At 47.9% G+C, this 13,095-nt stretch overlaps 1 protein-coding gene and 1 long non-coding RNA gene across 9 annotated transcripts in view; one reads left to right on the top strand and one right to left on the bottom strand.

Annotated features, from left to right (window-relative positions):
* Positions 1-447: 447 nt before the first annotated feature.
* Positions 448-6,029, bottom strand: LOC102133479 (uncharacterized). Of its 2 annotated transcripts, XR_012416668.1 has the most exons (5): positions 5,594-6,029; positions 4,587-4,763; positions 4,261-4,481; positions 3,699-3,831; positions 448-3,537 (listed from the first exon to the last, which is right to left on the bottom strand). It is a non-coding gene; the product is annotated as an uncharacterized lncRNA (long non-coding RNA). The 2 variants fall into 2 exon arrangements; XR_012416667.1 differs by lacking the exon at positions 4,587-4,763.
* A 185-nt stretch (positions 6,030-6,214) lies between these two features.
* KHDRBS3 (KH RNA binding domain containing, signal transduction associated 3) overlaps positions 6,215-13,095 on the top strand; it is a 200,531-nt gene continuing 193,650 nt past the window's right edge. For 5 of the 7 annotated variants that reach the window (XR_006700538.2, XR_006700539.2, XR_012416665.1 and 2 more), the window contains exon 1: positions 6,215-6,725. Coding sequence is in view for 3 of the 7 variants with exons in the window: in XM_045398741.2 (XP_045254676.1) it covers positions 6,638-6,725 (88 nt within the window). In the remaining 4 variants the exon portion in view is untranslated. Of the gene's footprint in view, positions 7,691-13,095 lie in introns of all 7 variants that reach the window. The other 2 variants (XR_012416666.1, XM_045398742.3) reach the window with 1 other exon arrangement.

Genomic DNA, 13,095 nt, shown 5'->3' on the forward strand with positions numbered 1-13,095 from the left:
TGCCAAAGAATGAAATTCACGGACCTGTTCAGCAAGTCTGCAGTTGAGTCACCAACAAAAGTCAACTTTAATTTTGAGAAAAAATGTTTCTCTTGTAATTCAATGATCTAACTTAAGTCCACAATCTCAGCTTTATGTCCATTCTTTTTCCACAGCCCATTTGTAAGTTTGTTTCTTCCTTTCTTAAGAAAAACAGAAGCCCAAGCTGGCATTTTTATATGAGACCTGGATGTCTTCACATTTGCAGTGGACACTAAACACTTTATCACCCCCTCGGTAGCTGTTCGGACACGAAGGCTAACTTGCCACTGACAGAAATATTTTGTTTCTGATTATTTTGCCAAACTGAGGTATGTGTGGTTTTGCTGTAAAACATTCTACTAACGTGGACAGAATTGTTTTGTGTGTATCTCTATGCATCTTGACAAGAAATAGTGGGCTAGGAGATGGACACAGATATTTTTACTACTGTGGCAATAATGTTTTACATTTCGACAACGCTTTCCAAATCACAGCATCTTCCAAAGCACTAGAGGTGGTGATAACTTGATGCATTGTTGAAATACAGCAAGTACTTTGGCACTCCAGCATCACATATAACCTTTTAGACCAGGAAGCAAAGGGTGGAGGGTTTCTGTTGCATTGAGAAAAATAATAAAACACATTTCTGTGATGGTTATGTCCAAGAGCTTAGAGCACTTTTCAGGGTTTTCTCTGCAAATCTTTATTGTTCTCATCAGACCTCAATAAAATAGGAAAGAACAACTGCTATTAGCTACCCTTTACAAGCTCAGAAATAGGGACAGAGAAAGCTTTGGATTCTGAAAAGATTACCCAGTCAGGCAGTGATGGGGTCAGATATGGACCCTGTCACCACCTCCTGTATACAGGATGGCCAGCTGACCCTGGACACACCAATTCATGTTATTTTGCATTATTACTTTTTGTAGTTATATTTGAAACAGAGAAAGACTTCACATTGAGAAACATCCCTCCTTTAAGCTTGTCTTATTGTTTTCTCTCTGTCCTCCTATACATCTTTCTTTAATCTTCCGTGTTCTTGCCTTCTTTTTCTCCATCACACTTTTCTTTCTCCCCCACCTTTTCTTTGTCTTTTTCCTTTTTCACTGTCTTCCACATAAGATCATCTTTCACCATCCTCCTTCCTAGGATGGAGTTGCAGTCCTATCTGGGGTTTCCTTCTCAAACCCAAGCGGTTATCAATCCCAACGCACACTTTGTAGGGCATGTGTTTCCACATGTGGCCACTAGGGGGTGTGTGCACAATATCTGTGTGTGTGGTTTATTTTTATTAAAAAAAAAATTTTTTTTTTAAGCTGCAGAAAGATAGCCAGGATGGCTCGATTCTCTTGTCAAAGAAGAGAGCTGGCGAGAGAAATTGAAGTTTCCATCCACCAAATACTCAGAGGAGGGTATAGATTTGCAGGGCAGATGGATATAGACAGAAAAACAGGTGTCTTCAGATATGTGAGTGACTGGGATTGAAGGTCTGATTCTACCCATTCTCACACTGGGTGGAGTGTGTGTGTGTGTGTATGTGTGTGTGTGTGTGTGTGTGTGTGTGTGTGTGTGTGTGTGTGTGTGTGTGTGTGTGTATACGCATGCAAGCATGTGTCCAATTCTCCACTTACTACCTCTGGGTCACTTAAACCTTCTGAGTAACAGTTTCCTCATCTCTAAAAAGTGGTGGCTTGTGACTACCTGAATGCAGGAGGATTTTGGAGCTTGTTTGAGTAAAATACAAGAGAGCCACTCACAGACCAACTAGTCCTTGGTGAAGGCACTCCAGATCCACACTGGGCTTTGAACTGTGTGAAGCCTCCAAACTTTGAAGAGTTGCTTTGTGTCCTCCCCAACTTGTGTCAAGGCTTTTCAGCCACAGTTACAAGGTTTGAAAAAGTATTTCCTGCTGTAACTGACTGGAGTCAGGGTTCAGAGTGAACACTCTTGGTGTCTTTCTCCCTGATACATAAAGGACTGATTTCTAGGTAAGGATGTGCCATCTTTTGGTGCCTGTCTTACATGACAAATGCACTGGCCTCAGATGGCTGGGTAGCAGTGCTGTTCCGGGACTGCATTTTAGGAGACACAGATCCAGAATGAATGCTGAGTGCTTGCTGTGAACTGACCTCTGGACCAGGCACTGGGGCTGGGCAGCTGAGCAGGCTCTGGGGACAGTGTGAAGGTAAAGGGGTCCACAGATGACCAGGACCAGATGTCAAGTGTGAACAGGAGCACAAACAATGCTACTGGAGCGGAGAGGATGGAGAATGGAAAAGCTTTAAAATGCATGTGGTGCCTATGTGAGCTTAATCCTTCAGTTTCAACCTCAAAATGATCTTGTGAGGAGGACAGTAAGCAGGGCAGCTGGGGCCGAGCTGAGGTCTCTCTGGCCTTTGGTGCAGTTGGATTAGGACTTCACAGTACAGCATTGCAGAGGTTTGGAGTAACTGGGACAGGATTCACCCTTCTTAAACAAAAGGAAGAGGAAGCTTGTAGTGTGAGCAGCTGTCCTGTGCAAATATGAAAACTTCCTCATAGACACACTCCCTACATTTTTTGTGACCTCTGATGACATTGAGTTGCTGCAGCTGTCTGACTTATTGCAGTTAGTGTCATAAAGGCCAGGGACTTGTCTGTCTCTCCCCAGGAGTCAGTAAGTGGGGGAAGAGGAGGCAGGTGTGGATTCTGGCAGACAGTGCCATGGTGGTGGGCTGGGACTACAGGGACTTGCTGTGTTTTCTGAGATGGCCCAGTGTCACTGGGTGGGGTGGGTTTGGGAAGTACCCTTGTGTCTCTGGGGCTGAGAGGCTAGTCCCAGACCTGGACGGGAGAAGAAAGAGCAGCCACAGTTCCTCATTGCAGTGCGGGACTTCCAGTCCAGACCTGGGCGTCTGGTCAGTCTAACCACAGACTCTGCAGATGGAGTACGCAGCCCCAGTGCCCTGGCCTTACGGGCCTTTGGAGAAGTCTGTTCTGTCCATGGCTATGTCCCCGGTACCCAGAGCAGTCTCTGCCCATAGTATGTGTTCAGTGAGTACTGGTGTATTCTAGAGAGACCTTCCTACGGCCTGGAAGCCGAAAGACCTGAGTGTGAGTACCACCTGCAGCTGCTTGTGGGAAAATCACCACCTTTCCCAAGACCTGATTTCTCCTTTTCAAAAGGGTCAGAGGGTTAGTGCCTGCAGGGCGGTGATCACATGAAGATCAGCAGAGTGTGCAGCACGGCGTGGAGGTGCCCCACAGCCAGGTTGGTGGGTGGGGACAATTTCCTGAGCATCTCACAGAGACATTCATCTCCCTCCTCCCTGGAGGACCCCGCATGGGCACTCACAGTGCTTGGCACCTGCCCTCTTGGAAGCTTCTCGGAGAAGGAGGGTCTGGAGCAGAAGATTCAGTGCCCTTGCTGTCAGTTTCCCAGTGCATAGCCCTCCTCCACAGCTGTTGGCGGACTGACTCTGCCAGCTCAGATCAGGGAGGGAGGAAGAGCCAGTCGGGAGTGTCCCAGATTGCTACCTCGGAAGGCAGAACCAGGAAGGGAGAGAAAGAAGGGTCAGAGAGTCAGGTGGGCCTGGGATCCCCGCTGACAGCTGTGGAGCCTTAAGCAAGGTAGTATTAAACTGCCCCAGGCCTCAGTTTCCTTCTTTGTAAGTGGTGATAAATAGAATTTTCCTTACAGGGTGTTGAGAGAATCATAGCGAATCCGAAGTCGTAAACACAGGGCTGGCACTTAATAAAAACAGTGACTCCTCAAGGTCTGGACTGTCACCGGGGCAGATGGTCTGAATGGAAGACGCAGAGTGAGAAGAGCTGTTGAGAAGAGAGAGTCTAAGTGTTCCGATGAAGCTGCTGGACATCCAGGCCCCATTCTCCTCTTCTAGCCTCATCCCAGACATTCTCCGTCCCCTTTTGCCCCTTTACAAGCAGCTGTCAGGGAACCCTACCATAGAATGTAAGTCCTATGACACAGGAATATAAGCCAGAGGTGTATGCTTCCCTTCAGTTGTAAAAGGAAAAGACATTGTCCTATGAGTCCCTCCTGTTGCCCCGCAGGACTACTGGCATAACCCTGGTTTTGGGGGTGTGGACTGGGAAGCTCAGGTTCCAAGTTAATTAACCAAGCGGCATAGTGAGGCAGGTAGCAGCCAGGATGCAGCCATCCACACTCCTGCCCTTCTGGGTGAGGGTGGTTTGGGAAGTGCCCTTTTTGTCTCTGGGGCTGAGAGGCCAGTCACAGACCTGGAATTGAGAAGAGCAGCCACAAGCAGCCTACAAGTCTGATGCTGGGACCAAGTCAGAAACAGAGGTGCGACGGTCACAGGTCCTTCACTCAGTTGGCCGGGCTGGGGCGAAGCACCATGTCCAGCAGCGAGGAGTCCACAGATGGGTGTTTGCCCAGCGTCCCTGGAGTTACAGTTGAAGCGAAGGCGAGGGAGGCTCAGAAGGCCCAGAGGATAGCCCTGCAGCAGGGAAAAACCCAAAGCAAAGATCAGCTCAGCATTTCTGATACACGGGATGCTGTTTTGGGTATTTCATTATGAGTTAACATATTTGTTCTCACGAACTTCTTATGAAATAGGTTCTGTTGTCATCTCCACTTGACAGATGAGGAACCTGAGGTGAAGAAACTTGCCCAAGGTCACAGCTAGTGAGCAGCACAGCCATGATTCCAAATCCAGGCTGTTTAATCCCAGAGGCCTTGCTTTTAACTGTGTCATTTTTCTGCTTCTTGCAAGTTGAGACTAAAGAGAGACATGAGGAAGACTCTTACTGGGGACTCTGAAAAGGCACCTTACCCGGAGAGGGGAGGAGTGGGGCCTTGAGAGTGAGGGCAATTGAGTACTGGGGCTGGGACTTAGAGCTTCCAAGATTTCTACCACCTCCCACTCCCTTCGAGGTTTGTAAAGCCGCCTCCATTTGCACTGGGAGGGCGGGGGCTGCCTGGGGGAGTGTGGGGATTGTCCTCAGGCCATTGGCTGAAAGTGGCATGCCACTGACTTACTCCTCCAAGAGACATTTCCAGTACCCTCCATCCCTGCCCCCTGTATGACACGCTGGGGACGTTCCCCCTCAAAAACAAAACTCAAGCTCTGTCCCTGATGTTCATGGTCTACTGAAAACAGAATTACAGCTGACTGTGAATGACCTCTGACCGAACTGGGGGGGACACAGAGAAGTGACTTGCTTTGCCAGGGAGGTCCTGATAGGCTGTCCAGGGAAGGTGACATTGAGGCTGGGACTTGAGCTGGGTGTTTGAAGGCAGGAAAAACGTCAGGGCAAGGACTGAAGTCCTTGGCCTTCCTGGGGGACGTTTATTCCACATGCCTCGGGAAATATGAAATGGCCTGGGAGCGCATTTGCTGGGGGTTGGGGGTGGGCGGAAGGGGACAGAGGGCATTGCCACCGACAGGCGGGGCGTCCCAGGGCCTCTCCCCGGGAGCGGATGAGCTCAGACGCGGCTCACTCAGCTGTGTCCAGGCACAGCCGGTTTATGACCTAAGAGAATGACAACCCAGGAGCAAGTCGGGATGACAAAGACGCCCAGAAGGACACGCGCTTTTATGTAACAGACCTCTGAGCTGGCGGATCGCAGGAGGTTGGCCCTCTGAGCTCAGGAGAGGAGAAAGTACGGCGCCCCTGCCTTACTCTCTTGTAAATACGAGGGGACAGCAACGCGACATAACTTAAAGAAGTCCACGGAGCTTTAGAGAGCAGGACGGTCCCGCTGCTTTTCCTCAGAGCGCGGCTGGGGCGAACTGGGGCGCCCTTCCCAGCTCCAGCTCGACCCTTGTCCCCTCTTCCCAGGATCACTCGCTGGGTGACCTTGGGCGAGCCACTTGACCTCTCTGAGCCCCAGTTTCCCAGTCCGTGCATCTGGAAGGCTGTAAGAGGGTCGTGGGGCTCCCCACTCGACCCTCAGGGCCAAAGGTGGGCGCCAGGCACGCGGGAGAGGCCCTTGAAGCACCCCTTCTCGCAGACGCCCGGTTAGTCCCGACGGGCGCGCAGCCGAGAGCGGCCCCAGGAGGCGGCGCGCGGTGGGGCGGTGGGCGCCAGTGCGCAGGCGCGGGGCGGCGGGGCGGGGCCGGGCGGGGCGGGGCCGGGCGGGGCGGGGCGGGGCCGGGCGGGGCCGGGCGGGGCGGGGCCGGGAGGGGCGGGGCCAGCGGCAGGCGCTGGGCGCTCGGCGCGGCGGCTCAGAGTGCGCGGGGAGGCGCGCGGCGTGTAGGTTGCAGCTGTGGCTCGGGCGCTGGCAGGTGCTGGCGGGACTGGCGGGGATCGCCGTGGACTGCCTCAGGGGCGCCGAGCGCGCCGCCAGCCCGACCCGAGGGCCTGCCTAACCGCGCCGCCCGCGCCCGCTCCTCCTTGGCCCGCGCCCGGAGCGCGGGGGCCGCCGGCGCTGGGCACTCGGCGGCCACCGGGGATCGGGGCTCAGCGGCCGGTTCCCGCCCCCGTGCCGCCGCCGCCGCCGCCTCCTCCCAGCCGACTGCCCGGCTTGGCCGCAGCCGCCGCGTCTGGCCCCCGGGTCCGCGCCGCTGGGGGCGCGGGCGGAGTCGGGGGTTGCCTGGCGCCGCCGCCCGTGCGCCTGGAGTCCACGTCCCGGGCCCGGCGGCCGGCGAGCATGGAGGAGAAGTACCTACCCGAGCTGATGGCGGAGAAGGACTCCCTGGACCCCTCCTTCACGCACGCCCTGCGCCTGGTGAACCAAGGTGAGGCGCCGGCCGTTAACTGCCGGCCGGCGGCGGTTGGGGGCCGGGTGGAAACGCGGGGGCCCGGGGGGCGCCTCCGTGCGCTCTGCTGTTAGCGGACGCGGCGGAGACGGAGGCCCGAATGGCCCCCGGGGGCGTTTGCACGGGGACCTGGGAGGCTGTGGGACACCTAGGGGAAGACCCCGATGTGAATTTTGGGGACTCGGAAAGGAAGGAGAAGGCTGGGGCGCGTGGGTGAGACTTGAAGGAAATCTTTGGGGACTCGGAGACACCCAGGGGAAACTTCTGGGTAGGGGACAGCGACCATCTGGGGGCTTTGTTGGGGACGAGGTTGAATTATCTCATGGGAGGGGAGCGTGTTAGACTCGGGGAAGTAGGGTGTTTGGATTGTCTGAGGTACTGGAGAAAAAGCTGGAGGAAAATGGAAGGACTTGAGGGACTGAAATGCAGAAGAGGCGAAGGGAACAGGTGCTTGGATTGTTAGCGAAGTTTGGGGACCTTGGAAGAGGGTTGGGGTCAGACCCCAGCACCTGAGAGGAGAGGAGCTCCGTGGTCCCAGGGGAGGAGCCCAGTTCACCCTCCCAGCCCTTTGTCTCTCCTGTGCCCAGGCTCCAGCAGCCCTGGCGGGGCAGTCAGCCCTCCCCGGGGTGGGGTGGGCAGCCCATGCCAAGCCTTGCAGGCTGGCCCTTGGAGAAGTCAGTAGGGGAGAGGAGGCCGGCAAAAGAGCACCCTTCTGGGGGGCGTTGGGTTGGGTGGCCCTCATTGGTGGCTGGCTTGAGGTTTGGAACGGTGGTGAAGGGAGTCCTTGCCGTTTTCACACGACTCTAGCCAGCTCAGGGTATGAAGGGTCCTAGGAAGTACTGCCGGACAGGGATACAGGGGTATCTGGAGGCACGCCTACCCGGGACCCTGTTCCCCTGGCTTTCTCCTCCTGTGGCTTCCTGAATCATCTGCTGGGATGCACGGTAAATTAAGCCTTCCTTCCCGGGAGCAGTCTCCTACTTTTCCTGGAATATGTATTTCAGATGAAGATGGGTGTGGGGGCAATTGGTCTGTCTTTTCTCTGGGAAATGGCAGCAACATGATCTGGTCAGATCTGTTACCTTTTGCAGGAATTACTGTGCACTGATAGTCCGTGGTTCCCTGGATGAATCGGATCTGCTGCTCTCAGTGCTCGCCCTGGCTCTTTTATTGTTGGAAGTGAAAGATGAGGCAGACATATTCTATTTGTATATAGATACCTATATTTTAAAACAGTGACCTCCACTATTTGCCTGTTTCAGCCAGTTCTTCAGAGTAGGGTGTGTGTGTAGTCGACCGATGGTGGTAGAGAGACTCTTACGGTCTCCAAGAATTTAAGAATATTTGAATTGATGAACAGAAATAGGCTTATGGAGCTCCCCCATTTTATTTTAATTGCAGGCTCATTTTTATTTCTTTAATAAAATGGGCTTGTGAAAAAGTAATGGGCATGCATTACTAAAGAAAAGAAAAGAATTTCCTAAGTTTGATTTCTGTGCCCTCTGAACAGTTCTGCAGTTGAGTTTGTACTCCTTGCGCCTGATGATTTACATGTATCTTTTATCGCCTGCTGGGCTGTCGTCTCTGTGAAAGAAATTTCTTTGTACATTGCATGAGATCCGTGGAATTGGAAATATTCTGGACTGTGGACTCAAGTGCATTTTTCCTAATAGAGAGGCCGAATCAAAGTTAGGTTGTACTTAATTAAGGAACAGTTAAACTAAAAGTGTAGTGTGTTATCTTATTTTTAAAAGTCAGAATGATTTTCTCTGCCATGTTGCCATAGTATTGTGTTGCTAAAACGTCCAAAATTCTTTTGGATTCTGTGTTTTTACTAGTGTTAATGGCTTCCAGTTACTTGAAGCAGATATTTACTGGGGATATGTTGCCATTTAGTGTTTTTTAGATGTTAAACTTGATAAACTTACTTTTCGTAAAAGTAATTCTTGTAAGAAGTATATTTCTCACACGTGAAGGAAGGAGGAGGTGCTGCTCAGAAGCTTGTCTTACTGTTAGATTACTTCAGACTGAAACATTTTTCTCTTAAATCACAGGCTGATACTCAGAATGCAAAGCTTTATCACTTAAAACATTAATTACACTCTTACGTAGGTCCAAAATTACAAGTGTTTTAAATCTGAAGCTACATGATTGTGAGGAAGCTTTGATTTTAAATCCAACCATCTTGTTATGGGCTATATGAAAGCGTTTTTTCTTAATTTCGTTGTATTTGTGTTTGCCTCTAATGCAACTGTGTTTTCAGCAGTTATTCACATTGAAGTTGGTATTTCGGCACTAAATTGTAGAGTAGGCCAGCATGGGGAACCGTAGTGTGCCATGTAATAGATACATTTTATGGTATCTCTAAACTCTAACAAGGCCTTATGTTTGCATAGTATTTTAAAGTTTCCAAGGCACTAGTTTCGTCCTCACACTTGCATTCCAGTAAGGCAGATGTTCATGTTTTCTCTTTTCAGGGAGGGAACTGAGGATCCCAGCCATCTAAGCTTGTGGGCAACTGAGATTTAATTTGAACTCTCAGGTCTTCTGTCTCTGAAGATATTGTTCTTTCTTATTTTGCCTTCCTAAAATGTTGAAATGAAATACTTCTCACTTGCTAACTTCAAACCCTGCAGAAATCAATATGATTAGTATGATTGTTTCCAACTGACAATGTATAGGAAATAATATATATCCTTTAGGAAGTTTATCCTGATTTTTCCAAAAAGTTTCTGTCTGCACTTGCCTTCTTTGCAGAAGCAAACATTTATGGTAGATTTATCTTCCAGGATTTTGATGCTGAGGCCAAGAGGCACTTTTGAATTAAAGCCCTCCTGTGACCATTATATTAGTTTAATAATCAATGCATTATGATAATGAAACAGTTTATAGATGAGGTGTAGTCGTCCTTTAAAAATTCAATATTCGTAAAGATTGATCAACTTCCTAACTGAATTACTCTTTTTCTTTGTTGAGCTAGAATGACAATAAGAGATATACTCCTGTCTGGTATACATTGGCTTTTATGTTTTTTCCAGACTTGTGTTTCATGGTGGGCACTGATTGCTGATTTTATTTTCATTTTACAAGGATAACTGGTTCTCCTCCTCCACCTCCTAAATGAATTCGTTTCCCGAATATTTATTTATTTATTTTTTTGAGACGAAGTCTCACTCTGTTGCCCAGGCTGGAGTGCGGTGATGTGATCTAGGCTCCCCGCAACCTCTGCCTCCTGGGTTCATGTGATTCTTCTGCCTCAGCCTCCCAAGTAGCTGGGACTACAGGTGCTTGCTACCTTGCCTGGTTAATTTTTGTATTTTTAGTAGAGACAGGGTTTCACTGTGTTGGCTAGGCTGGTCTCGAACTCCTGACCTCATGATCTGCCTGCCTCAGCCTCCCAAAGTGCTGGGATTACAGATGTAAGCCACCGCTCGTGGCCTCTGAATTTGTTTCTCTAACAAAATTAGTGGTTAATGTTTATTTGATGTTAAAACTCAGTCAAAGAAAATAGGCTTTGGGATCCCACTCCGGACCCCCACTTAGTGCCTGTAGGGTGAATTGACATTGCAGTTCTTGCCAAGCAGAGGTTAATTGGAGATGAAAGTAGTGTTGCATGTTTTATATTTGCTAGTAGGGGATGTGCTGACTCTTACTAAAGAAACATCTTTAGAAATGTCTTATGCATTATAATTTAATCCAAGTCTCTGATATTGGTTTGGATGGTTTTCAATACAAGCCAAGTAACCATTAAATAAGATTACATAATGCTGTATTTTTAATTATCTGATATAATGTATGGATTGGTGGCTGGCTCACTGCCAAGTTACATTTAGTTGTCGTTGATTGCAAGAGAAAGTGGAGCAGAGGATTCAAGATTAAGGTGGTCCAGATTTGTGTCTAGGTTGATAAAAGTTTTTTGTTCGTATGTCAAAATGTTTTTTGTATCAATTTCTCAAATATTACAACTCTTAGCATTACTTAGAATAAATGTGGGGGATAAAAATACATTAAGGAAGGATTATTACTTTACTCTTTATACACCTCTTTGTAATCCACAAAACCCAGTGGCTTAAAACTTGATTTTTGGGGACCCGTTTTGGAAAACATTTCGGATTTGCTTGAATGTCACAGACTTGTAAAGTGAGAGAGTAAGAATGAGAATTGCAGAATTGTATTTAGGTATGGTGCCTTCATGCTGTAGTTTGTGATTTTCTGTTTGTGATTTTTGTGATGCTGTAGGTTGTGATTATTTAGTTTTTAGTTTTGTATTGTTTTTCTTTGTGTTATCAGGTTTTTTTTGTTTTGTTTTATAAGAAAATGCAATCCCTCAGTATTAGATATGCCATGTCTTGAGTTTTATGCAGTGTATTGTGATTAAAAGTGACCCAGTGATTGGGAGGTGCAGGGTTTTGGTACTGGACATTAGTAACAGGCTTCTAGAGAACCTGCCGTGCCGGTTATCTGTGTTGGGTCCTAGGGGTAGGGAGGAAAAACAGTCTGCACTGGTGGGAAGCTCCTGCTGTCCTCTGTGTGCGTTTGAGAATGAGTTTTCAGTTTGTAGATGCCCTCTTTGCTAAGGGACATCCTAGTCCTTCAAATATGCTGAACTATTTAGTGATTGGATGGCTTAGATTTACTATTAATAAATCAGCCTGTGGACATTTTTGAGGCACTTGTTGGTACTGGGTCATGTTTGTAATCTTGATACTACTAACAGCTCAGAGATGGAGAGGTTATTAGCCCAGGTTTTCAGTTGTAGAAACCAAGATTCTGACAACTAAAGTGACTTGCCCATGGTGACATGCTTCCGGTAATAAAATGTCAGAGTGAAGGGTCAAGCTTTGTTCTTTTACAAGTTCGTTGTTCTTTTTACCATGTCCTACTGACTCTCAGAGGTCTAAAGGGCTAAGTTACTGGTCAACCTGTGGTGGTATAATTAGTGAATGACAGGAGGAGAATGAAAACTCTGGCTTTTTTAATGTGCAGTTTGTTTTTTCTCTAGCCTGTGCTGAATTGATAGATAAATTATATAGCATCCATTTTCATACTTCATTCTTCACATTCCTGCCCTAAGATAAATCCTCTGACCTTTTTCAAAATGGGTTGGATTGCCTATTTTCTGGTGTCACTTAACACCTGGTGCTCTTAGGGTGTGATCCTCGTCACACTGCTTTGTTTGGATCTTTGTCTTTCCTGGTAAAGAGTGAGTTCCTCGGAAGGCAGGGCCTGGCCTTTCCTCTGCATCTTCAGCACCTAGCATAAGTCTCAGCACAGGGCCCTGGAAACTCCTCTCTTAATTTCAGTGTCATGTGTTAATTATCATTAAGGGTAGCAGAATCAGAAAGTATATTTGGAATTTAGCAGTCAGGAAAGAGCTTTGCTGCTATGGCTTTAGAGGACCTGAATTGGAGGTGGGGATGAAGTCATCAGTTCTGCCCGTATCAATGAAAGAAGGTTCTAAGTGAAATGCAGGGTTGAACAAGCAGAAAAACATCCCAGTGCTCTTTAAATGTGGTTGCACAGTAGGGATCCTTCTCTAGCAGATAATGAAAAGATGTTGTCAGATCTGCTTTGAATCAGATGTTTGTTTACTTTTATTCTTCAGGAAGTTATGAAATCACTGCACTCTCATCAATTGGCTCTCCTTCTCTAAACTCCTAATGATATTTCTGATGACAGATTAAAAACAGAATTTTGGAAGCCCGAGTCACATGCCAAAGAAGGTTTCTTACCTGAGAGAGTTATTCTGCAGTTTCAGATGCCGAAGGGAAACTCAGAAAGCCAGAGGAGCGATTGAAATCGCAAATTGAACGCCAGCAGCAACTTTGATATCAAAAGCCCCATTTGCCTGTTGTCACCAGTCCCACTGAGTGAAGATAGAATGACTTGTATCTTCTACCAGAACAATAGAAGGAGAGTGTTTCTTGGCATTGGGGATGATGGTTATTGTAAAAGCCACCAAATTGAGAGCTCTTCTGTGCCAGCTGCTTTCTGTCCATTCTCTCTCATCCCCACAAGATCTTGCAAGGTAGGAGGTTTTATTCCCTGCATGCCTCCTTTATTTTTTTTCAAATGAGGCCTCTAAGGCTCAAAAACACTAAGTAACTTGCCCAGTCAAGGTGCACAGCTTGTAAGTAGTCAGGCTGAAATTTTAAATCAAGTCTGCAGTGTTTTGATAAGATACTTTAAGAAAAGAGATAAAAGGACAGAATTCAACATTGTTGTTTTTAAATAAAAGTTTCATTATAGCAGAAGCCTCTTAGGAATTTCCATTGGTGATGAATTTTTAAAAGAGGTTACTGAAAATGTGTTTTACCAAAAAGGCGAGCTCCCTTTTTTTCCTCCTGTG

The sequence above is a fragment of the Macaca fascicularis genome, chromosome 8, assembly GCF_037993035.2.
Source record: "Macaca fascicularis isolate 582-1 chromosome 8, T2T-MFA8v1.1".
Taxonomy (NCBI): Eukaryota; Metazoa; Chordata; class Mammalia; order Primates; family Cercopithecidae; genus Macaca; species Macaca fascicularis.